Raw genomic sequence first — 25,473 nt, 5'->3', positions numbered from 1 at the left:
GCCTTTTCCTGCTTTTCCTTTTTTCTGTGCCTGGACTCTGCACCTCAGTGACCTTCTCCATTGATTGTACCAGCCTTTGTCCCCAAGCTCTGTAATGGGGTTTAATTTTTATCACTTATTTTATTATCTGGAGGACAGGAGAAGAGATCTATTTTGCTAGTGCTTTTCTCTGTTAACTCAGAATTCTAGGGTTGGGCGTTAAAAACAGCTCTTCATTATCTAGACAACAGATATCCAGTAACAACCAATAATGTTTAAAGAATAAACAAACAGGAATAAAGGAGAAAAACAGGTAATAGAGTTTATGATAAAATATTGCATCACAGGATAAAAGTTAAGAGTTGAAAGAAAATTTTTTTCCTTGTAATAGATTTGCTTAATGAAAGAAACATCTGAGAAACCACCAATTTATTTCTCTCAATGAGAGGTTTCCACGTGTCAGAAAGAAAAGCCAGGATCATGAAAACCACAAAGTCAATGTAAAAGGCAAAACTCATATTAGCAATTCAGAAAATCCAGTTAGAAATGAGATAAACTTGAGGGGAACACCTCCAGAAAATATAGGAAATGATAAAAGAGAGAAAAGTGAGAGCAGATAAACAGGGGACATGAAGGATAGTTCTTGAAGATACGGATTTTGGCACAAATAATTTCGGGGGCCTCTCTGGGCTGTTTTTCACGCTCTTAAATAGTGCTTAGCATGCCAGGTGCTTTGCAAAGCAAATTTAACTCATTTGGGCCTTCCCTGGTGGCACAGTGGTTAAGAATCCACCTGCCAATGCAGGGGACACAGGTTTGAGCCCTGGTCTGGGAAGATCCCACATGCCTCAGAGCAGTTAAGCCCGTGCACCACAACTACTGAGCCTGTGCTCTAGAGCCTGTGAGCCACAACTACTGAGCCCACGTGCCAAAACTACTGAAGCCTGTGCGCCTAGAGCCCATGCTCCGCAAGAAGAGAAGCCACTGCAATGAGAAGCCCACGCACTGCAGCGAAGAGTAGCCCCCGCTCGCCGCAACTAGAGAAAGCCTGCATGCAGCAACGAAGACCCAATGCAGCCAAAAATTTAAAAATAAATAAATAAATTTATTTTAAAAACATTTAGCTCATTTAATCCTTATGAAAACCGTGTGAGGGCTTCCCTGGTGGCGCAGTGGTTAAGAATCCACCTGCCAATGCAGGGGACATGGGTTCGAGCCCCGGTCTGGGAAGATCTTCTTTTTATTAGTTGGCATTCTCTTGTAAGGAAAAGTTTTTTCTTTTATCCTCATTTTAAAAATCTATTATCAGGGCAGACTCATTCTCATTTTGTTCAGTGAATAATAATTTATCAGTACCCTTCTTTATTTTGATATTCAAATTGTTCCAGATTGGACCACTGGGAACCTGTTTAAAATGACGCCTGTGTGTTTTGATGTACCGTTTTTTTTTTTTTTTGGAGCACTTCCTTATTTTCTGGCATAACAAAAATGTTATAGGCTCATTTGCCTCTTTTGCTGCCCCAGGTTTAGAATCAGCCTTTCCTTCAAGGGGTCTTCATTCCTTTTAGTGGGAATGGTGTTTAGAAACCAAGATCTGGTCCTTCCTACTTTTTTTTAACTTCATTTTAAAATATTTTATTTTATTTTATTTATATTTTTTTTGCGGTACACGGGCCTCTCACCGTTGTGGCCTCTCCCGCTGTGGAGCACAGGCTCCGGACGCACAGGCTCAGCGGCCATGGCTCACGGGCCCAGCCACTCCGCTGCATGTGGGATCCTCCCGGACCGGGGCACGAACCCGTGTCCCCCGCATCGACAGGCGGACTCCCAACCACTGCGCCACCAGGGAAGCCCCTAAAATATTTTATTTTTAAATTCATCTGGAATTTATTCTACAGTGTGGTCTGAGGTACGGATGTGTATATTAAGATGAATTAAAATTAACTGCTTTAGCAGTAGGATACAAAACAGGAGATACTTCTTTGCGTTTGTATTCTTGCCCTTCAGGAACATTGATTCAGAGGAAAATCTTATTTAATTTTAAATAATACATTTAAATTATGTCAAATGATATGTATTTAATTTTAAATCTCATGTCCATTATGTTTTCTCTAACTTAGATGCATTTTCTAGAATCATAAAACTTTATGAAGAAAAATGTGAAACAGGTGATAAAAAGGGAAGAAAAGACAGCAATGTAACATCTGTAAAAGGAATTACAAATTTAGGAAATACTTGCTTTTTTAATGCAGTCATGCAGGTAAGAGCCATGAGAAAACTTTGTAAAATGTAATTATATTAAAATTAAAATAATATAATATGTTAAAATTATATTAATTAATTTGTGTTTATTGGCACACCTGTGGACTGTCACATGACTGCTAAATGTTCGTCTAGAAGTCTGTCTGTTTTCTTTTTGATTGGTTAGGCTATCTTTAGCCATTGTCATACACATACATACTCCTTCTTTTTCCACAGTGCTTCTGAAAGATCTCTGTATTTTACCATGGCTCTGTCAGTAGTAGTGACACTTATTAAATGTAAAATGCATTCAATTAAATTTTCTAAAACTTAAAAATATTTTTGCTAGGCCAGATGACATTTGAAGCTTTGGGAGAGTATTTATTCTGTAAAATCAGAGGCATATTATAACTGAATCAGAAGATGTTGCTTTTGTTTTCTTTCAGAATTTGGCACAGTCTTACATTCTTACTGAACTGATGAATGAGATCAAAGAACACGGTACAAAACTCAAGATTGTTCCTTCCTCAGACTCTCCACTGGTGAGAAATATAATTAGCTGGATAATAGCTCTGTTTAGATAAGCCAGTGATGTTGCCAAAACCTATCTTTCTTATTTGTCACAACTATCAATTGAGATGGTAGTCAGAGAATTTGAAAAAATAATTCAGAAGCATTTTGTGAAAATAAACGATAAGATTTAAAACTTCTAAAGTCATAGCTTTAAGGTATGTTATAGTTCAAACATATCATGGGTCAGACAGCACAAAAAATGTTGAGGCAGCTTTCAAACAGACATACTAGAAAAGACAAACGGTTTTGCCTTTTGTTGAATGAAATGTCTAGGATTCCTGTTTTGTAGTTACTGGTGACAACTACTTAAATACAGCATTTTTGCTCTTTAAAGGTAGATTTAATTTTAATAGTGATCATCTAAAGGTTTTTTGGAGCCTAATTTGACATTGGGTTTTTAAACTAATGAGAAAGGGGAAAAAAGGCAGCCTTTGACATTCAGAAGCTAGCCTGACACCCACAGTTAGGCCATGTTATTCAAACAATCTCACAGAATACCAGACTCGAGCTAGGTTACCCCAAGACTGTTACAATGAGACAGAGCAAGGCCACTTCATAATTTTCTCTAAACACAAACTCTACCACTTAGAAAATCCCAAACACCCTCTTTTGGCCTAAATGAGTCACTGCGACTTTTTTTTAAACTAGTTACAGCTTTATGCTCATTTTAGCCTCCTTTTATTGAGATATCCAATTGTAGAAATACCCTCACTTTCGGACAGCATCCAATTGAGAGCAGACCTCTGCTTCCTTAGATTATTTTCCTTAGATTAACTTCTTCCCTGAATAACGCAACTAAAGCCCAAATTCTACATCAGTTCTCTTGAATACCCTCTGAGAGACACTCCATGGTTCCCCATTGTGTGTGTTCTCCCTCAGTAGAACAAGTATAAACCCACCTTGTTCAACTACAGATGTGTTCCTGGTGGTCTTGGGCTGGAGGGCATTTACACTAATAGTTATGATTTCAGTTAGAAATTGATTTGTGTGTGTGTGTTTTAGAAGAACAGAGAGTGAATGTATAGCTCATGATCTGGCTTTTGAAATACTTAAGAAAGAGGAGTTCTAAAAGTTCTTAGCCCAGTGTAGTAATCTTAGATTTTTCTTCCAAGGAGGCAATTTTTAAAGACAATATTGTTGTATTTTTTTTGTTGAAAGGGCAGTCTGTAAACTCATTGCCTGTTCAGCCTCTTAAAATTTTTATGTTAGAGCCCAGTGCCCTCTTCTAGATTGTAGTGAGATAGTGAAGACTACTTTACTAAATGGAAGTTAATGCTAGTCATTTGAAAAGATTTCTTATTAACTGTGATTGGATGTTAGGTTTAAGTATTTCACATGTGGAGCTGTGAAATTACTATATATGGCAATCATATTATAGCTGATCACTGTAGGTTTGTGTCATTCTAAGAGGGGAATTTTCAATCTTAGGTCTTAGTTTTTTAGGACATACAGCAGACCTGGGCTGTGGGACTATCAGTGTAGATCACTACTTTTTCAGTCACCAGTTTTATTTGGTCCTTCGTAACCTGTATGCCTTTTCTTTCTTTTCCTTACTTTATTGTGCTGGCTCGAGCCACCAGTAACATGTTGAATAGAAGTGATGAGAGCAGACATCCTTGCTTTAATCCCAAAATTAAGGGAAAAACACTCAGTCCTTCATTATAAAGAGTAGGTACAGGGACTTCCCTGGCAGTCCAATGGTTAAAACTCTGCACTCCCAATGCAGGGGGCATGGGTTCTATCCTTGGTTGGGGAACTAAGATCCTGCATGGTGAGGCCATAAAAAAAAGAAAAGAGTAGGTACAAAATAAGCTACAAGTTATATTGTACAACACGGGGAATAGCCAATATTTTATAATAACTATAAATGGTGTATAACTTTTAAAAATTATGAACAATAATATTGTACACCTGTAACTTATGTAATATTGTACACCAATATACTTCAATTTAAAAAAAAAAAGAGGATTTAAGGCTAGACACTGCAGGGGCTTCCCTGGTGGTGCAGTGGTTGAGAGTCTGCCTGCTAATGCAGGGCACACAGGTTTGAGCCCTGGTCTGGGAGGATCCCACATGCCGCGGAGCAACTAAGGCCCGTGAGCCACAACTACTGAGCCTGAGCGTCTGGAGCCTGTGCTCTGCAACAAGAGAGGCCGCGACAGCGAGAGGCCCGCGCACAGCGATGAAGAGTGGCCCCCGCTCGCCACAACTAGAGAAAGCCCTCGCACAGAAACTAAGACCCAACACAGCAAAAATAAATAAAATAATTAATAAACTCCTACCCCCAACATCTTCTTAAAAAAAAAAAACAGACTAGACACTGCACCGAAAAAAAAAGAATGAACTTTTTAATTAATTGATTTATTTATTTTTGATGTTGGGGGTAGGAGTTTTTATTAATTAATTAATTTATTTTTGCTGTGTTGCGTCTTCGTTTCTGTGCGAGGGCTTTCTCTGGTTGTGGCGAGTGGGGGCCACTCTTCATCACGGTGTGCAGGCCTCTCACTATCGCGGCCTCTCTTGTTGCGGAGCACAGGCTCCAGACGCGCAGGCTCAGTAGTTGCGGCTCATGGGCCTAGTTGCTCCGCGGCATGCGGGATCCTCCCAGACCAGGGCTTGAACCCGTGTCCCCTGCATTAGCAGGCAGATTCTCAACCACTGCGCCACCAGGGAAGCCCAAAAAGAATGAACTTAACTGTAGATTTTTCACAGGCGTTCTTTATAAGGTTGAGGACATTCCCTTCTATTCCTAGTTTTCTGAGCATTTCATCATGAATGGATGTTGAATTTTGTCAAGTGCTTTTCCAGCATCTACTGAGATTATCATAGTTTTTCTTCTTTATTCTCTGTTAATGTGGTAAGTTACATTGATTGATTTTCAAATGTTAAACCTATCTTGTATTCCTGGGACAAACCCCTGTTAGTTATGATGTATTCTTCTTCTTCTATGTTGCTGGATTCAATTTGTTAATATTTATATGAATATCAGCAGTGTGCTTACTTTTTTTTTTAACATCTTTATTGGTATAATTGCTGTACAATGTTGTGTTAGTTTCTGCTGTATAACAAAGTGAATCAGCTATACGTATACATATGTCCCCATATCCCCTCCCTCTTGCGCCTCCCTCCCATCCTCCTTATCCCACCCCTCTAGGTGGACACAAAGCACCGAGCTGATCTCCCTGTGCTATGCGGCTGCTTCCCACTAGCTATCTATTTTACATTTGGTAGTGTATATATGCCAATGCTACTCTCTCACTTGGTGAGCTTCCCCTTCCCCCTCCCTGTGTCCTCAAGTCCATTCTCTACGTCTGCATCTTTATTCCTGTCCTGTCCCTAGGTTCCTCAGAACCTTTTTTTTTTTTTTTTTACATTCCATATATATGTGTTAGCATACGGTATTTGTTTTTCTCTTTCTGACTTACTTCACTCTGTATGACAGACTCTAGGTCCATCCAGCTTACTACAAATAGCTCAATTTCGTTTCTTTTTATGGCTGAGTAATATTCCATTGTATATATGTGCCACATCTTCTTTATCCACTCATCTGTCTATGGACACTTAGGTTGCTTCCATGTCCTGGCTATGGTAAATAGTGCTGCAATGAACATTGTGATACATGTCTCTTTTTGAATTATGGTTTTCTCAGGGTATATGCCCGGTAGTGGGATTGCTGGGTCATATGGTAGTTCTAATTTTAGTTTTTTAAGAAACTTCCATCCTGTTCTCCATAGTGGCTGTATCAATTTACATTCCTACCCACAGTACAAGAGGGTTCCCTTTTCTCCACACCCTCTCCAGCATTTATTGTTTGTAGATTTTTTGGTGATGGCCATTCTGACCAGTGTGAGGTGATACCTCCTTGCAGTTTTGATTTGCATTTCTCTGATGATTAGTGATGTTGAGTGTCCTTTCATGTGTTTGTTGGCAATCTGTATATCTTCTTTGGAGAAATGTCTGTTTAGGTCTTCTGCCCATTTTTGGATTGGGTTGGTTATTTTTTTGTTATTGAGCTGCATGAGCTGCTTGTAAATTTTGGAGATTAATCCTCTGTCAGTTGCTTCATTTGCAAATATTTTCTCCCATTCTAAGGATTGTCTTTTCATCTTGTTTATGGTTTCCTTTGCTGTGCAAAAGCTTTTAAGTTTCATTAGGTCCCATTTTATTTTTGTTTTTATTTCCATTTCTCTAGGAGGTGGGTCAGAAAGGATCTTGCTGTGATTTATATCATAGAGTGTTCTATGTTTTACTCTAAGAGTTTGATAGTGTCTGGCCTTACATTTAGGTCTTTAATCCATTTTGAGTTTATTTTTGTGTATGGAGTTAGCGAGTGATCTAATCTCATACTTTTACATGTCGCTGTCCAGTTTTCCCAGCACCACTTATTGAAGAGGCTGTCTTCTCTCCACTGTATATTCTTGTCTCCTTTACCAAAAATAAGGTGACAATGTGTGCGTGGGTTTATCTCTGCGCAGTAGTGTGCTTACTTTTAAAAAACTTTTTATTAAAGTATTCACACAGAGGAGTGTACATCATAAATGTAGAGTTGATGAATTTTCACAAACTGAATACACTGAACTGAAACTAACCAACATTTTTCTCAAGAAACAGAGCTTTACTAGCAGCTAGAAGCCCCCTTCAGGTTGCCTTCCATTCCCTGCCTTCCTGCCTCACAAGGATAGCCACTAACCTGGTTTCTAAAGGGCAGATTAGTTTTGCCTGTTTTAATATTATATATAAATGAAGTTATACAATATGGACTCTTTTACATTTGGCTTCTGTCAACATGTTAGTGAGATTCACCCATATTTCATTCTCATCAATAAACTTGCTTTTGTTTTCAAAATTTAAATATACTTTTAAAAACAGGTTATTTACTCGCTCAGTTCTGAAGTTTTTAAACTGTCTCAAAATACTTAAGTTGGGAGCAGGGGATACTGCCCCTTAGTGCTTGAGCTTTGAAACTGCCTTAGCTTTTACTTTTGACCCTTGAGGTAGCTTTCAATTTACTGAACATTGCAGAAATCACTTATGATATTCAAAAGCTATAGAAAATTATAGCCTGTCTTTTCTGTGGTTTTAGCCAGATGGCTGATTTTTAAGGATAGTTGGTATGAAATATATATGTAATTTGTATTTCATGAGTTTATGAATGAGACAACATATGTGATAGTTGTCTTAGAAGATAACATTCTATAGAGTCTGAGGATTATATTTGGGATCTGCTTTTTATTCATTGTCTGTAAGGAGAGGGGTTACTAGCAAGGATAACATTTTAGAAGATAAAACTTGACGGGGAAAAAATTCTAGAATAAAGAGTGTTGCTCCTTCACACAGTTGTAGCTGCTTTTGTCAAACTGTATGTCTCTCTCCTTTAAAAGAGGGAGATAGTGTACCAATTTGTGACATAATTTCTCATTCCTTATTTTGTTAGTAAAATATTTGGGGAAAAGAAGAGTATGGGGTTTTGCTCATAAATGTAATTTGTGATTATTTGTGAATTTGTACAAATTTGTGAATTTGTACAAATATCAAGTCGATGAGTAATTTTATTTTAGGAGAGCACATTAAGGGACAGTTACAAGCTGGTTTTTCACTCTTAAGCTAATAGTTTTATTAAGTAAAGGGCAGAGGATATGAAAATACCTGTATTTTTCAAGGTAAGGCATTTAATTTCATTTTTTATATATTCATCTTATATACACTTGAGGTGATTTAGTCATCATTTAAACAGAGTGTAACTTAGATTTTAAAAAATATTTTATTTAAAAATTGTGTATTTCTGATATAGAGTTGATCATGTTTTTAAAGGACCCATTAGTGGTGGAACTTTCAAGCCCTGGACCATTGACCTCAGCCTTGTTCCTGTTTCTTCACAGCATGAAGGAGACTGAAAGAGGACCGCTTTCTCCCAGAGTTCTTTTTAATCAGCTTTGTCAGAAGTGGGTACATCTACATTCTTAATATAAGTAATCATGAGTTACAAAACACTAACGTGTTTATCACTTAATATGAGTAGTTTGACTCTGACTGTGACATGGCTGTTATTGCCTAGACTACCAAGAGAAAGAACTAACATTCGTTTAGTTGCAGCTGTGTGCCTTATCTAAATTATATCTCATAATACTCTGAAGAAGTGATTGTTTATCCCCATTTTATATATAAGGAAACTGAGACTCCCCAGAAGTTGAGTAGCTTACCTTGTTTCATGGTGACAAAAATAGGGTTTAAGTAGATATCTGTCCTGACTCAGAAGCCCATGATGTAATACCATAAAGTGAGAAAATTATAGAATTATAAAATCTAAGAGTGCTATAATAGATCATCTAACCTAGTTTTCTTATTTTTAAAGATGAGCTTTGAGGCATGCAGAATTTAAGTAAATTTCCCAAGATATCACAGTATATTTAAAAACAAAATACTTGTGTGCCTAGAAATAAACACATGTCATAAGGGACCTGACATTCATTTATTCCTTTATAGAAATTTGAGATCAACTACAAGTAGTTGCTAGAATCCAGGGGTACACAGCTTATGATTTATTAAAAACAGACCCTTTCAGGAGCTCATAAACTAGTCCAGTCCACAATTAGTAAAATATGTAGAAACAAAATTCTTTAAATGTGAACTTGCGTTTTTGTATATCTCCAGGTTTTAAAATTTCATTTTAATTTAAGCTAGTTACCTAAGCCATGGTATTGTATTATATTTTATTGCATTTTATTTTATCTCATAGTATTGTACCAATGTTAACTTTCTTTTTAAAAAAAGTTTATTGTGGGGCTTTCCTGGTGGCGCAGTGGTTGAGAGTCTGCCTGCCGATGCGGGGGACACGGGTTCGTGCCCCGGTCTGGGAGGATCCCACATGCCGCGGAGTGGCTGGGCCCGTGAGCCATGGCCGCTGGGCCTGCGCGTCTGGAGCCTGTGTTCCGCGGCGGGAGAGGCCACAACAGTGAGAGGCCCGTGTACCGCAAAAAAAAAAAAAAAAAAAAAAGTTTATTGTGGAAAGAGCACAACATGAGATCTACCCTCTTAAAAAAATTTCAAGTGTACAATGTGTTATTGTTGACTGTAGGTACAGTGTTGCACAGCAGATCTCTAGAGCTTATTCATCTTGCTTGACTAAAACTTGTTCATTAATTAGTAACTCCACTTTTCCCCTCCCCCCTTTCTAGGTACCTCATATAATTGGAATCATGCACTATTTGTCTTATTGTAACTGACTTATTTCACTTAGCATAATGTGCCATGGTATTTTAAATGTAGTCCAAAATATGGAGGGTTTATTATATGTTTCATTTGGTTGCCAGGTGCTGTTTTTTCAAAGCCTAAAGAACAAAAAAGGCCTTTAAAAGTCTCAGAGACCTCGGTGCCTCATAGAGTTAAAAAGTTTTTAGGACATTATGTACTTTAGAAATCTGTTTTCGACTCTCCCCAAAATAACTTTGTTTTGTGTCTTTTTTATTTTCTGGTTTTATAGAGATTTGTAAACATTTTCTAATTATTATTAAAATGATAGGTGCTCATAGATAAAAATTCAGACTACTGTTATCTGTTTTCTTTATTCTATCCAAAAGTGATTATGTATACATAGACATAAAAATAAATTGTTTGCAACTTGCTTGTTTTGCTTAATGTGTTTTATACATCTCTCTATATTAGTACATGTGGCTATAACTTATTTGATTTTACATATAGATATGTGTGTATATGTGTGTGTGTGTGTGTGTGTGTGTGTATATCATTGCACTTACGAGAGTATGTCTGTGGGATAAATAGAATTACTGGATCAAACGTTATTTCAAAATATTTTTAAATTGCATTTTCTTTTGCTTTATTGTATTTATTTTAAAAAGAGATATGTATATATTAACAAAAGTGATTAAAAAGAAAAAGTCAGGTGAAGATTTAAGCCATATATGTTGGGTCTATTTTTGGACTTTGTTCTGTTCCATTGATCTATATGTCTGTTCTTACCCCAATACTGTACTGTCTTGATTACCATAGCTTCATACTAAGTCTTGGAATTGGATGGTGTGAGTCCTCAAATTTTCTTTTTTTGGGGGGGGGGTGGGTTACTGCTCTAGGTCCTTCACTTTTTTATGTGACTTTTAAATTAGTTTGTCAGTTGGGATTACATTGAATGTGTAGATCAGTTTGGGGAGAAATGACATCTTAACAATGTTGAGTCTTCCAATGCATGATTATCAGATACCTTTTCATTTATTTAGGTCCTTAATTTTTCCTCATCAAAATTTTATGTCTTTCATCCTATGAATCCTGCACCCATTTTGTTAGATTTACCTTAAGAATTTCATGGTTTTTTTTAATGGTAGTTATTGTAATTTGGTACTTAAATTTTTTTTCAATTTCTAGTTGCTCATTGCTAATATAGAGAAATACAATTGATTTTTGTGTATTGACCTTTTTTCTTGCTTCCTTGCTCAGTTCACTTACTGGTTAGAGTAGCTTTATGTAGATTCTTTGGGATTTCTTATGTAGACAATAATGTCATTGGTAAACACAGACCATTTTATTTCTTCTTTTCCAAGCTGTATCCTTTTATATATTTTTCTTATATTGCTGGCAAGGATCTCTAGTGTGGTGATGGAGTGATATAATAGACATCCTTGCTTTGTTCCTGATATAAGGGGCAGAGCATTCAGGCTTTCACACATAAGAATGACAAGAGCTGTAGGTTTTTCATAGATGCCTTTTATCAGGATGAGGAAATTCTCATCCCTAGTTTTTTCTGAGAGATCTTATCAAGAATGGGTATTGGTATACCTTGATTCCTGGCCCAGAGAAAATGAGATAATAAATGTTTGTTGTTTTATAAGAAAAAAGAATGGGTATTAAATTTTACGGAGTGCTTTTTCTGCATCTATTAAAATAATCATATATTTTTTAACCTGTTGAAATAGTGAATTGTATTAATGAATAGCTTTAGTGAACATATTTGGTTTACAATAAACTGTATGTATGTAAAGTGTAATATCAGTTAAGTTTTAACATACGTATACACTTGTAACACCATTGCCACAGTCAATATGATGAATGTATCTGTCACCCCTAAAAGTTTTCTTGGGCCCCTTTGTAATCCCTCTCTGGACTCCTTCCCCAAGCCCCACCCCAGGGCTACCCCTTACCTATTTTTTGCCACTATAGATTAGTTTGCATTTTTTTAGAATTCTGTATACAGTTGACCCTTGAACAACACAGGGTTTTGGGGCACCAACCCTCCCTGAAGTCAAAAATCTGCATATAACTTTACAGTCAGTCGGCCCTCCAGATCCCAGGTTCCACATTTGTTGATTCAGCCAACTGAGGATTGTGTAGTACTCTAGCACGTATTTACTGAAAAAAATCTGCATGTGAGTGGACCCGTACTGTTCAAACTTGTGTTGTTCAAGGGTCAACTATAAATAGAATCATACAACATGTACTCTTTTTTTGGTTTGGCTTCTTTCACTTGGCATAATTATTTTGAGATTCTTCCATGTTGTATGCATACATTGATTGATTTTTGAAAGTTGAGCCAATCTCTTGAAGATTGTTATAATGGTGATTGTCAGACACTTTGACCACTTGTGATGAACTGTTGGGAGCAAATTCTTCAGCTTTCCTCTGGCTTCTTTTTCCCCTTCAGTATCTTATTTTGCAATAGTTTTGAGACTCACAAAAAGTTACAAGAAGAGTACAGAGTTCTGTGTACCCTGCATCCAGCTTCCATCAGTGATAATATCTTATATGATAGTAGTGCATTGTCAAAACCAGGGAATTGACATTAACATAGTACTATCAACTCCAGTATAGATCTTATTTGGGTGTCACTAGTTTTTACATGAACTCTTCCCTGAAAGGTTCAGAGATGCTAGAGTGATTCTATGTCTCCATTCTCATTCATGCCCATTTTTTAAAAATATTTATTTATTTCGTTGCATCGGGTCTTAGTGGCTGCAGGTAGGCTCCTTAGTTGAGGCTCGAGGGCTCCTTAGTTGTGGCATGCAAACTCTTAGTTGTGGCATGCATGTGGGATCTAGTTCCTGGACCAGGGGTCGAACCCAGGCCCACTGCATTGGGAACTCGGAGTCTTAACCACTGTGCCACCAGGGAAGTCCCTCATTCATGCCCACCTTTTTGCTTCCTTTATTCCTTCATGTTGCTAACTAGTATTGATGTGCTGAGCTTTCTTTGGGTTTTGTCCATGAAGAAATTACACACACACACACACACATATATATTCCTAGTTTTGTGATATTCTGTGGTGTGTCACGTACCTTAAGGATGCCATCAAAGTCTCAAAATAAGTTGAAAGTTCAGGGACTTGCCTGGCAGTCCAGTGGTTAAGACTCCTCGCTTCCACTGCAGGGGGCATGGGTTCAGTCCCTGGTTGGCCTGGTCGGGAAACTAAGATCCTGATTGCATGGCGGCCCAGCCGAAAAAAAAGATGAAAGTTCAGTATGCTATCTAGTATTCTGGGTATGTTCTTCAGTACTATCTTCTAATTTACTAATTTACCCTTCAACTGTGTATAGTTTAGAGTTTATCCTATTTTTTGTATTTTTATATCTGTAGTTTTATTTTCTTCTAATATTTTAATTTGCTATCTTATATCTACATGTTCTTATTTAAATTTTTTTCTATTTTTTGTAGTATCTGGGCTTTTATTGGCAGTTATGCCTTTATTTTATGCTTTTGGACATTCTCAACATATTTATGGCAACACCTTTGGGACGGTTCTATACAATTTATTTGGAGTGAAGTAAATTCATTTCAGTTGTTTTTAACATTAGATTTCTTTATGTGTTTTATAATACTGGATTGTAGTCTTCTTTGGAGTGAATTTTTTGTTCTTCTGCTCCTGTCTTCAACTCCTTTGCTTTCTCCCATCCTCTCCCTTCCTCATATCCACCTCCTCTTTCTGCCTAAAAATTTTGAATTTTATGATAGCCTCACCCCTTCCCTCCAGGCTGGCCTTGGAGATCCAGCTCTCTTAATGATTCAATTACCATGCTACCCTGGTTAGCAGATGGGAGAAGAGTCTGTAGAAGGTTTGGCTCAGGTTCAGGTCCCTAGGCTGTGCCTGTGTTCTGTTGTAGCCTTAGGTAACACTTGCCTAAGGGCTTCCTTTCAGGCTCTTGGTAAGATCAACCATCCTTAAACAATGATCCTGGCTCTGGTCTCTGTCTGAAGTACTTTTAGTTTTCTTTACCCTTCAGGGCTGAGCTCTTTCAGGCTTAGAGACTGTCAAGTCTGTTTTTTAGTCTGCCTACAATTTCATGTTCTAATATTTTTGTTCTGTGAGATTTTTTTGTATTGAATCCCACTTAAGCCTTTTTCGTTTGTTTGTTTTCTCTTTTTATATTTTGTTATGTTTGGAGCAGAGAGAGTTTTTGGATTATTCTGCACCCAGAAGACATCTCCATGAAGTCTCTCTTGTTTTAAATTTCTTTGTCTTGGCAGTCTGTTCCTGTTTTATGAGTGTGTATACATTTTCCTCTTAGAATTTGAGATTTCTGAAAGTTCTCAACTCTTTCCCACAGTAACGCTTTCACTAAGGCACAGTTCCTGTCAATGTTTAGAGTTTCCCTTGTTTTGAATAGGGTGAATTTTTTCATATATTTAGTGATTTTTCTATGTTTATCCTTTAAGTTTGAAGGTCTCTTTTGGTATTTATTGGTAGAGATTCTATAAGTCATCATATGATTTGTTCCCCAGCCCTAAGTAAAAGAAGAAAGAAAAAAATCTAGGTTTATTAAATGTTCTTCAGCGGTTTAGAAGGCAGTAAGTGCTTTGTGCATGGTTGAGATGGAGCTATAGGTAGAGACCTGGTGAAGACAGTTTCTCCTTTGTTTGGGAACCATTTCTTCCTGTGTGTCTGCTTCGAAAGCCATAAACTATCTCCTCCTACCTGCCGCCTGGCTGTGAGGCTCTCTGAAGGATCCCCATTTCCCCTCCCAGTCTTCTTCTACTTCCCAGACCTTTCCTGATACCTACAGCCTAAGTGTAGTGTCATGCAATTTCTGCCTTTATGAATTCCAACTGGGGAGGCCCTAAGGGGGTTCGAATTTGTATCCATCTTGGTTTCTGTCCTCATCTCTGATCTAGGAGGTGGGCACTATCCACCACACGCAGAAAGGGAAGCCCACCAAGGGAGTAAGTGGAAGTGTTCTCTACATCATGCTGCTATTTGCTACTTCTTAGCAAGAGTGAGTAACTGAAATGATGGTTCCTGTTGCAGGCTAGATTCGCCCATAGTTCAGAGAGTGTTTTAGCACCAGGGACTCATACTAGTACAATACTAGGATGAATATTCATTATGAGATGATGAGGAGTAATGCTTAAAGTACTGGACTCAAGAATCAGAAGACCTGGATTTATGTCAGTGGCACTCAACTTGTTCTTCAGTTTTCTCAAGCGTAAAGCGGAGTTCGTATTACAGTTGTCCCTTGGTATCCACAGGGGATTGGTCCCAGGACCCCCGAGGATACCAAAATCCATGGGTGCTCAAGTCACTTATATAAAATGGCGGAGTATGTATTTATGAATTCCGTAACAGCACTGTTGTGTACATCAAATGAAATATGTGGTATATATCATAATAAGACCATTGTAAACTTGTACTACCATGAGATAGTCTTACTATTTTGTATTATTTTGACAAAATTCTTTCTTCATCTTAGCTCAGAGCACTTTTTAAATTTAGTAATTGTTTGCATTTAAGAGAAAAATATTCATTTTAGCATTGAGTTAATTGCAGTAAATATTACTTTTTAAAGTTACTGAAATCAGCTAAACATTTGCTGTGCTGATTTCTCCATGAATAACCCCTTATCCTTTTATTTAATTAATACACAGGAAATCTGATTGTCAAATTCATAAAATGAAAACCTTCATAGAGATAACAGTTTATAGTTCTTTATATTAATATAAATAATCTCTTGCTTTTCTTTTGGTTATATAAGGTAGGAAGATAATAGATCACAGTAGCTTGGGTTTGAATACTGCTTTTTTACCTGCTGTGTGACCTTGCAAATTAAATAGTCCCTCTGAACCCTTATATATAAGCTAAAGAAAATAGTACATTCCAAGCTTGTTTCAGGATTATGTGAAGCTTAACATATGTACTATACTTGGCATGTAGTAGTTGCTTAATAAGTGTTTAGCCATATTATTCTCAGTGTACTGAAGATCTCATCCTAATTGGAACAGTAATCACATTTTGTCTTTCTATTTATAGAAAAAGGAGTAAATTGAATCTTTGAATATATGTTATTTCAAGGTGATTTTAAATAATAATAATATATCATTGATAAAATGTTCTTTTTTTCTTTCCTGTTTTGTTTTTAAATCATAGGGCCCCTGGATTTAAAAGTTTTCAACAACAGGACAGTCAGGAACTTCTTCATTATCTGCTCGATGCAGTGAGGACAGAAGAAACAAAGGTCAGGTTTCTTTGTGTTTATCACATATTCTCTTTAAGAAGAGGGTACAAAACTGAAGGAATTTTTACCAAAATTTTAATGTACGTTTGAGAGTAATTTGATTTTTTTTAAACTTCTATTTACTCTTCTCTTCCCCCCACTTTTTTGCCCCTTCTACCAGAAGATTATTTTTTCACTCTTTCACAGCTCTGTTACCCTTTATTAGTTAATGCCCTTTGGCTATAAATTACAGAAATTAATTAATACTAGCTTAAATAAAGAAAAGGGAATCTAGTAATCCAAATAAAGGGGGATATAGGACAGGAAGCTTCTCAGGAATCCGGAAAGTATTCTCCTTTTCCCCCCAGTTTCTATGGCTCTATAGATTTTCTTTACCCATCTCTCTGTGGACAGAGTAGTTTCTTTGTTTCCCTGTCTGAATGGTAGCACCTGACCACCATGGCTTGCTGCTTGTGATCCCAATTCTAAATTCCCAAAAGAGAGACGTCCCATTATCCCATGTTGGATTGCAGTCCACTCAGGAACCAGGAAATTGGGGTCCCAGCCTCCTGGATCAGGGACTGTTTCTGAGTAAAAAAGGACTGGTTAGATTTCCCAAACAGGGTTTATTGTAATCCTGTCCCTTAATTGATTGGCTGTTGGTTGACTTTAATATTAAATTATATTCGCCTTTTTTGGTGGGGTCGTATGCAAATAGTATACAATTTTTCAGAGAAAATACAAGATATTAAAGATGCAAGATATCAAATACACAGCACATATCCTCCACTTCCTCCCTTTCTCTCTCATAGCAGACCCTGCTCATCATTCATAACAGTTCCACTGAGTCAGTGTTCAGTCTGAGAATCATTCTCAACACAGCACTCTGGGCAGCCCCTGCCAATCATAATTGTTAATAACAGGTGAAATCCTGTTTTCTGTTCAAGGTGAATACCCTTCTTAATCTAAATATTAATATGGTAGTAGAGCAACCAGGTGAAAATGAAGTGCTGATATGTTTGTGGTAGGTGTTTACTATGTTACTAGGCAGGGTGGACCCTCCTTTTTTTTTTTTAAATTCTACTTTGTTTGAATTGTACATAACATTGTAGTGTTTCTTTACTCCTAATGGCCAGTTTTCAGTGAAGAGAGAGTTATGGTTCTAATATTTTTTCGTAAATTATCTTAAAGAATGAGTTAAGGGCTTCCCTGGTGGCGCAGTGGTTGAGAGTCCGCCTGCCGATGCAGGGGACACGGGTTCGTGCCCTGGTCTGGGAAGATCCCACATGCCGCGGACGGCTAGGCCCGTGAGCCATGGCCACTGAGCCTGCGCATCCGGAGCCTGTGCTCCGCAACGGGAGAGGCCACAACAGTGAGAGGCCTGCGTACAGCAAAAAAAAAAAAAAAAAAAAAAAAAGAATGAGTTAATTACACCCTCCTGCTACCAAACAGTGTATATTACAATCCTATCCTTAATTGGCTGTTGTTAGACTTTCATATTAAATTAGTTGAATTCAGCTTCTGAAGGTGTCATTCCTTTTCTGCCATCTATTTTATATATTTTGATTATGAACCCTACTACCTTCTATTTAGATTTACGTCTATCATCTCTCTTAGATTGTGGTCTCCTCAAGGAATGGTATCCCATGTGCCTTGCACACAGTAGTACTCAGTGAATGTTGAATATGTTGTCTGTGCTTACCCCCCGCCCCACGCCCTTTTTTTGTTGTTGGCCACGCCTCATGGCTTGTTGGATCTTCGTTCCCAGACCAGGGATCAAACCTGTGCCCCTGGCAGTGAAAGCACCAAGTCCTAACCACTGGACCACCAGGGAATTCCCTGTGCTTACCCTTTAAATGGACAGTATTTCTTGAGAATTTGAATTGGGAAGAAAACAGTCTCTTAAATGATTTATACTAGCTAGTTACTTGGGGATTTGCAGTTATTTTGAATATGTTATAATTTGAATAAACTGTTAAATTGACAGGGTAATTCTGCGTTATGTTTTACCTGTAATTTGTTTTGAAAAATATCAGTAAAGAGATTTGTAATTAGTTAAGTTTTGGGACATTAACACAATCTCCCTGAGCTAATATTTGATCACATTTTCTTAGATCTAGAAACTGATATCAAGAATGGAGATTCAAACTTAAGTCTTTCTGACCTCGAAACTAATTATCTAATTTTATCCAATACTGCTTATTAAAGTTTAATTTTAATTCTTGGTCATCAGTGACTAGTATAAATAACCCATTTTTTAAGCTTGCTATTTAAAATTTAACCATAATTATTTCACTATTTGAAAAAAGTATTAACTCTGATTTAATAATTATGATATATTGATACTCTTATTGAAGGGGTCGATGCAAGGTAGTAAGGTGGAAAGAGATGCTCTGTCTTTGTGTTATGAGTAGTAAATGCATTTTGGCCTTCTGAGCCTACAGATGACATAGTAGTTACTTTAGGATTAATTCAAACCATCAGTTGCTAGAATAATATTTTTTCCCCTATGATTTGCAGGATACATTTGCTACATGGTGGTCACGTATCATTGTAAATGGAATTAAAAGTCACTCTTTGCAATGTTTTTCTCTGCTGATATTACAAATAAAACAATAAAATCTATCCCTATAATTTTTTTCTGTTTTACTTGTATTACTTGATGGCATTCTTTGTTACAATTAAATTATTCTTTTGTCATAATGATACATTATGATGATTCACAGTATCTTGAAAACTCAGGCAGTACAGCAGGAAACATTGGTTTTTGAAAGCTCTTATCTTTCTTCCTTTATTTGAGGGTTTTAGATGGTGTGGCAGAATTAAAATGTCAAGTCTGTGGATCTATTCAGTCTCGTAAGCAAGGACAGTCGTGCCAGTCAGTTACAGTGAGTACCCAAGCAGGAGCTGTATTGTCTGGCCTGGGAACTCCGCAGCTGTTAATCGGGCTGCTGTTGTAGTTTGTCTCTGCCATGTGTTTTTTGCTTGAAGGAAGGTTACAGCGGTATGTCTGCCACCAGACTCTTCTAGTGATGATTAAAAACTACTGACCTCTTTTCATATTGTTTCACTAGGGTCTTTTTCTTATGACTCTGAAGTCGAGGAATATAACTCGCTGAGTAGAGAGGTAAAGAAAGGGATCATTTGTGCAAAAATTCTAAATTTTTTATGTGTGAAATAAACAAAATAAAATTCACAATAAGAACTTCTTTTATAGGCAGCCTTTTTACCTTAGAAATATATGCTTCTTTACTTTTTTCCTTTTAATTTGAGCTATCTCTAAATGAATGATAATTGCATTTGCATTATCAAAGATATATCGCTTTAATACATTACTGGGTAAGATTATTTTAAAGGTAGAATATCTCAGCTAACTTAAATTACGAGTGTTTGCATTATTTTTGAAAGAAGTTTAACATGGAAATTTGAACTAGTCGAACATGGGTACTGCTAAATGATTTACGTGCCGTGGTTGTTAGTCACTCCCTAACCAAAGTCTTTTTTTTTTTTAAACCTAAATGGTTCAAAGCACAACAATGAAAGGTTGGAGATGGACCTAAGCCTATTTATTTTATTCAGCTTGATGAACTACCTATTAACTCTTCAACAGTTTAGGGCAGAGAATATAAATTTGTGGCTAGGATAAAATAAAAAAGCAGAAGTCTAATAGTTTAAAAGTCAATAATTTAAACAGCTTAATTGTTTTTACTCTTTTTTAAAGGTGTGATATCATAGCTTACATTTTAGAGTATGGTGAAGGCTCATTCAATTCTACTGAAAGTCGTCTGAATGTTCAAAATTGTAGAATAAATTTACAGACTTCTAAGTTGAATTAGAGGCTTTATCTTTAGTGGCTGGAGAGGCCTTTTACAGTTATATTAAATATTTATAGGTGAACATGGGTATTTATTGACATCTTTCATTTAAGTCCATTAAAAGTTTCTCTTACATGGAATTCACACCATTCTAATTTTCATATTTTAGTTTAATAAGTTCTCTGTTCAAGGTATAAAAGTCAAGTTTAGCTTGGACAATATCCAAATTATATAAACTTTCAAGTTTATTGAGTCTGAATTGGAGATTATTTCAATACTTAATAGCTTCTGGGCCACATTATTTCAGTTGCTTTCACATATATTTCAGGAGAGCGTGACATGGTATGGATTGCTGTACGTTCACTTTTATACCCTACTTTGTATATATGTAAGGTATACATTGCATTAACTTTCAAAACAACACTTGAAGAGAATAGTGAGCAGTTCTAGGAAATAAAATGTGCTGATCATAGGCTAGTTAATAAACAAAACTCACTTTCATAATTATTGGGGGAGGGTGTTAAAAACTTATTGTAAAACATCACACATACAGAAGAATGTGTACCAATATACATATACTTTAAAGTATAATATTATTATAAATGTTATTAGCACTTCTCCCTACCACCACCCCCAGAGTTAAAAAAGAAAAAGAATGTTATTAGTACCATAAAAACTACCTCTTTTTTTCAAATACTTCTTCCTTATCAGAGGCAACCGCTCTTTTGACTTTTACAGAAATAATTCCATTGCTTTTTCTTATAGTTTTTGAGAGCTACCTCTGTATGCTTAAATAATATATTGTTTAGTTTTATAAAACTGGGGGGGCTTCCCTGGTGGCGCAGTGGTTGAGAGTCTGCCTGCCAATGCAGGGGACATGGGTTCGTGCCCCGGTCTGGGAAGATCCCACGTGCCGTGGAGCGGCTGGGCCCATGAGCCATGGTCGCTGAGCTGGCGCGTCCAGAGCCTGTGCTTTGCAACGGGAGAGGCCACAACAGTGAGAGGCCCGCGTACCGCAAAATAAAAAAAAAGAGTCAGCTTTCGATTCATTTATTCTCTTCAATTTCTACTTTTATCTTCATTAACTCTTTCCTTATACTTTGGTTTGGTTTGATGTCCTTTTCTAAATTTATAAGTTGGCTGCTTAATTCATTTGTTTTTATTCTTTTCAACTGATTTAAATATATAAAGCTGTGAATTTTCTTCTGAACGGTGGGAGGTATCTTGGATTCTGATATGCAAAGTTTTATTATTCTCTGGGAAGTCTGCAGTTGGGTTTAATTTCTCTGACATAATAATTTTTTAACAGCAGATTTATGTATCATTTTCACACCAAGAAGTCCAGGTCTAACAGTGTTTTCACATATATGAAAACCTGTGATTAAGACTTTACTTAAAAAATATATTTTGAAGAATAATTAATAAGCTTTCCCCTCACCCCACTGTTAAAATGTGAATTAAAGAAGATTAAATTCATCCACTAAGTAGGACCATAATTAGTGTAAAAGATGATAATTTATTAGCTTAAATGTCTTTATTTTTGGAATATATATAGTTTTATTCTGAGAGTTTTTTGTGAGGTTGGATCTTTCCTAAAACACATGCAAGAGATGTGGAACCATAAACCTTATCATTTACTAAGAGTTGCTAATGACTTTAACACATGATTGTTATTGACAACTAAATTCAAATAAAACAACAGTTAAGATTTGGGCTCTTGCTGTGGAGAATATTCTGGACTTTAGTCATCTATGTATATAAGTAAAATAATCTACATGGAGGTCATAGTGACCAGTTTAATAGCTTCTTATATATTTATATTAAGATTTTCTTCATAGGTAAGAAATTTCCTATGGTCTATTTGTTACTTTTTGTCCTAATTAAGGAGTAAATTATTTTAGGGACAGAGTGGGGGAGAGGAAGAGAGGGGACAGGAGACGGGGAGAGATAGGGGAGAGAAGGGAAAAGGAGAACTTACTCTAAACCTATAAGCAAAATGAAACTAGGCTGCTTGCTTTTTGTCGACTGAGAATGCTTTAAACCCAAGAGAGAACCTAAACTTGGGAATCTTGACTTCTGTTTGTGGGAGGATTTGGCATTAGAGCATTATTCATTAATGGAATTTTAGAACTAGAAGAAAGGACATATTTGATTTTTTTAAAAATTCAGTCATTTTATTTTACTAGGGAACTGAGATCCACTGTACCTTGCTGTTTGAAAGTCCTCCTCTTATTAAGAGGATGAGGCTCGAGTTGATTGGCACTAAAACCAGATTCTATTTACAGGAACACAAAATAATGCTTTGAAAGAATATATTCTAGTATAGATTCTTAATAAATTCTTATTACTTTGTTTTATAGCGAATACAAGCTGGCATTCTCAAAGCATTTAACAACCCAACTACTAAAACTGCTGATGATGAAACTAGAAAAAAAGTCAAAGGTATGTTGACTCTTTCACTATTAAAACTTTTTTCTAGAAGAAAATATTGTAAGTTTCTTTTTGGGGCAGGGAAAGGAACTGAGCATTATGTGAACTAATGGCCTTAAAAGGAGGGTGTACTTACTCCTGTGGCTGCAAGATAGTCTAATGAGTCATCGAAAGAAAATGTTAGAATCCATGTGAATTTTAAAAAATAAAAATAATATCAAATATACAGATTGACACTGATGCCCTTAAGTGAAGTATCTTATGGGAGACTTGAAAGGTTGTTGAAAGTAGCAACCTCACTTAGAAGTTCACTTTTATCACATTGTATCATTTTGCAGTTGAAGTGTACTTAGATAGGTGGATTTTTGGATATTGTCTAGTCTTAACTAGACAAAATGCTTCAGTGCTCCAAAAATGCTCCAAAAATTCTCCAAAAATTGCTCCAAATGCAAGGAAACCATTATTTATGAGAGTACTATTAAATCAAGCATACATGTCTACTCCTAATGTTGAGTCTTCATCAGCCGAAATATGAGGCAGAAACAGTGATTAACTAATCAAAGATGATCATTTACAGTGATCATTATTTAAGTGTGGATTTATATCCCATGTTATTAACGATTTACCTTGTCTGGAAAGTATATTCTGCCTTGAGATAGTAACTAGTGGTAATGTGTAGTCATCATTTATAGAAAATGTTTAAAAATATTATTTGTATTTTACTCTCTTTTTTAACATCTGGGTTTTTTTGGTAGCATTATGTGTACATACTACACGTCTGTAATTTATAAACAAATATACATACATTATGATTGTATATGACAAACTTTATGTGCAGTTAAAGGTTCAAGATTTTGAAAAATACTCTCAAGTATACTTGTTCTCTTGTTTTCAGATAGTGCCATCTAGTGCATGTTTAGAATAACTGCTCATTTATTCCTTCACTTCTTTCCAGTTTTGTAATCTTAACCTATTTTCAATCCCTTGTACAATTTTTGTTAATGAAACATCTTAGTTTAACATAACTTCTAAATAGTTATCATCATAATTAATAAATATTTATTGATATATCCAGATAAAAGTCTGCTCTGTCATTCAGTGCTTCAAGTAATGTTCTAAAATGATTTAAAATGTTTGCATGAAATTTGAAGGTAGAGATCAAAAAACGATAGAAGAAAAGTTTGAAAGAGGAGTGAATACGTTTTTTTAATATGTTTTTCCCCATGGTTTACTATGGAAAATTTCAAACTTCCATTAGAGAGACTAGTATAATGATGACCATGTACCTGTGTGCCCATCACCCCGCTTAAATTACATTCAATTCATGGTGTATTATGTTTCATCTGTTCTCCCCCAACTACATATTATTTTGAAGCAAATCATAAGTACAATTTTCTTTTATTTATAAATATTTCCCAAAGAGAATAATTTTAACATTTTTATGTAACAGGAGTTACATATATAACTGAGTTATTAATTGCCATGTTAGTTCTTTATCCTATGCAGTGTTTACTTGTCTTTTACTACTCTGTTGTTTCCATAGTTATGGTCCTGGCATCTGTAGTCCTAAATCATAATCTCTTTTCCCATCCCTCTATCTACCTCTAGGGTAGGCACAGAGGCTTTAAAGGGTTTAGTTGGAGCAGTTGAGTGTGGTATGAATATGGTTAATACTCTAATTATTTTACTTCTTAAGTTTAAGAACAGTTTGCTATTTCTTTGAGACTACAGTAGTTGATAGTCACATTTTCTCTGTGGAATTGTAAAGGAGAAAGACACTATAACATCATATAGTGAAATATATTATTAAATATGGTCCTGGATATCTGCCTTATTCAGATTTCTTTTGATTCAATGGAAAAAAAGCCTATTACATTGTTAGGTTAACGGTTGACATGTTTTTTGCATTAAAAGTATTATTTTTACAGCATATGGAAGAGAAGGTGTGAAAATGAACTTCATAGATCGTATCTTTATTGGTGAATTAACTAGCACAGTCATGTGTGAAGAATGTGCAAATGTAGGTACTTTGGAATTCACTTCAACATGGAATAGATTATGGTCACATTGTTTTTATTGTTTTCTTTCACATGTTATCATCAGCAGTCATTTATTTTTATTTGTCACACATGACTACATAGTAGTTTTTAAAAGTATTTTAAAAATATATCCTTCACTCCTAGAAAATAAACATAATGTATAGTTTTTTTAAGTAAACGTGTTATCTAACTTTTCCTCTTGGCACACCTGTGAAGTTCATTAGCCTATTTTAATGTGCTCCAACGTGTTAGCTACTCATTTGGATTGAAAATGAAAGAGAAACTTCTGCGAAGAGAGTAACTATGTTAATATAATTATGTATTGCCCTAAATTGTAATCCCAATAGAAATAATTTAATGTCATAACACAATTTAGGCTGATCTACTTTTTTTTTTTTTTTTTGCGGTACGCGGGCCTCTCACCGCTGTGGCCTGTCCCGTTGCGGAGCACAGGCTCCGGACGCGCAGGCTCAGGGGCCATGGCTCACGGGGGCAGCCGCTCCGCGGCATGTGGGATCCTCCCGGACCCGGGCATGAACCCGTGTCCCCTGCATCGGCAGGCGGACTCTCAACCACTGCGCCACCAGGGAAGCCCCTGGCTGATCTACTTTTAAAGTTTACATTTATTTGACTTGTTGGAGTTGTTTTTAAGCAGACTTGACTCATCTTTGAATTTAGTGATAATTTTCATTTTGAATGCCATCTGTACTTTAATAACTTCTTAAAGAATGTATAAATTTTTAGAGGTTTCCAGTTGCTTGGTAGGAATATTTCTGAAAGCGTGTGACGTATGATAGGTTTCAACTTCTGTCAGATTTTAATCATAAAAGAGTCTTTATGTCCATCTTCCTGTCCCAGATTATGGAGTACATTTCCCCTCTAGTTTTATAAAGTCAGGATTATATATAATATCTCCTTCTAGCCTGTCATACTGAAGCACAGAATGTATCATCATGATATTACGGTTGA

At 36.3% G+C, this 25,473-nt stretch overlaps 1 protein-coding gene across 8 annotated transcripts in view; it reads left to right on the top strand.

Annotated features, from left to right (window-relative positions):
* USP45 (ubiquitin specific peptidase 45) overlaps nt 1-25,473 on the top strand; it is a 63,395-nt gene that overhangs the window by 21,565 nt on the left and 16,357 nt on the right. For 7 of the 8 annotated variants that reach the window (XR_013830705.1, XM_079938715.1, XM_079938713.1 and 4 more), the window contains 6 exons: nt 2,100-2,239; nt 2,667-2,762; nt 8,605-8,735; nt 16,154-16,241; nt 22,396-22,477; nt 24,394-24,485. Coding sequence is in view for 7 of the 8 variants with exons in the window: in XM_079938715.1 (XP_079794841.1) it covers nt 2,100-2,239; nt 2,667-2,762; nt 8,605-8,735; nt 16,154-16,241; nt 22,396-22,477; nt 24,394-24,485 (629 nt within the window). In the remaining variant the exon portion in view is untranslated. Of the gene's footprint in view, nt 1-65; nt 293-2,099; nt 2,240-2,666; nt 2,763-8,604; nt 8,736-16,153; nt 16,242-22,395; nt 22,478-24,393; nt 24,486-25,473 lie in introns of those variants that run through there. The other variant, XM_079938717.1, reaches the window with a different exon arrangement.

This window comes from Stenella coeruleoalba, assembly GCF_951394435.1.
Source record: "Stenella coeruleoalba genome assembly, chromosome: 12".
Taxonomy (NCBI): Eukaryota; Metazoa; Chordata; class Mammalia; order Artiodactyla; family Delphinidae; genus Stenella; species Stenella coeruleoalba.
This window is presented reverse-complemented; position numbering and strand designations above follow the sequence as displayed.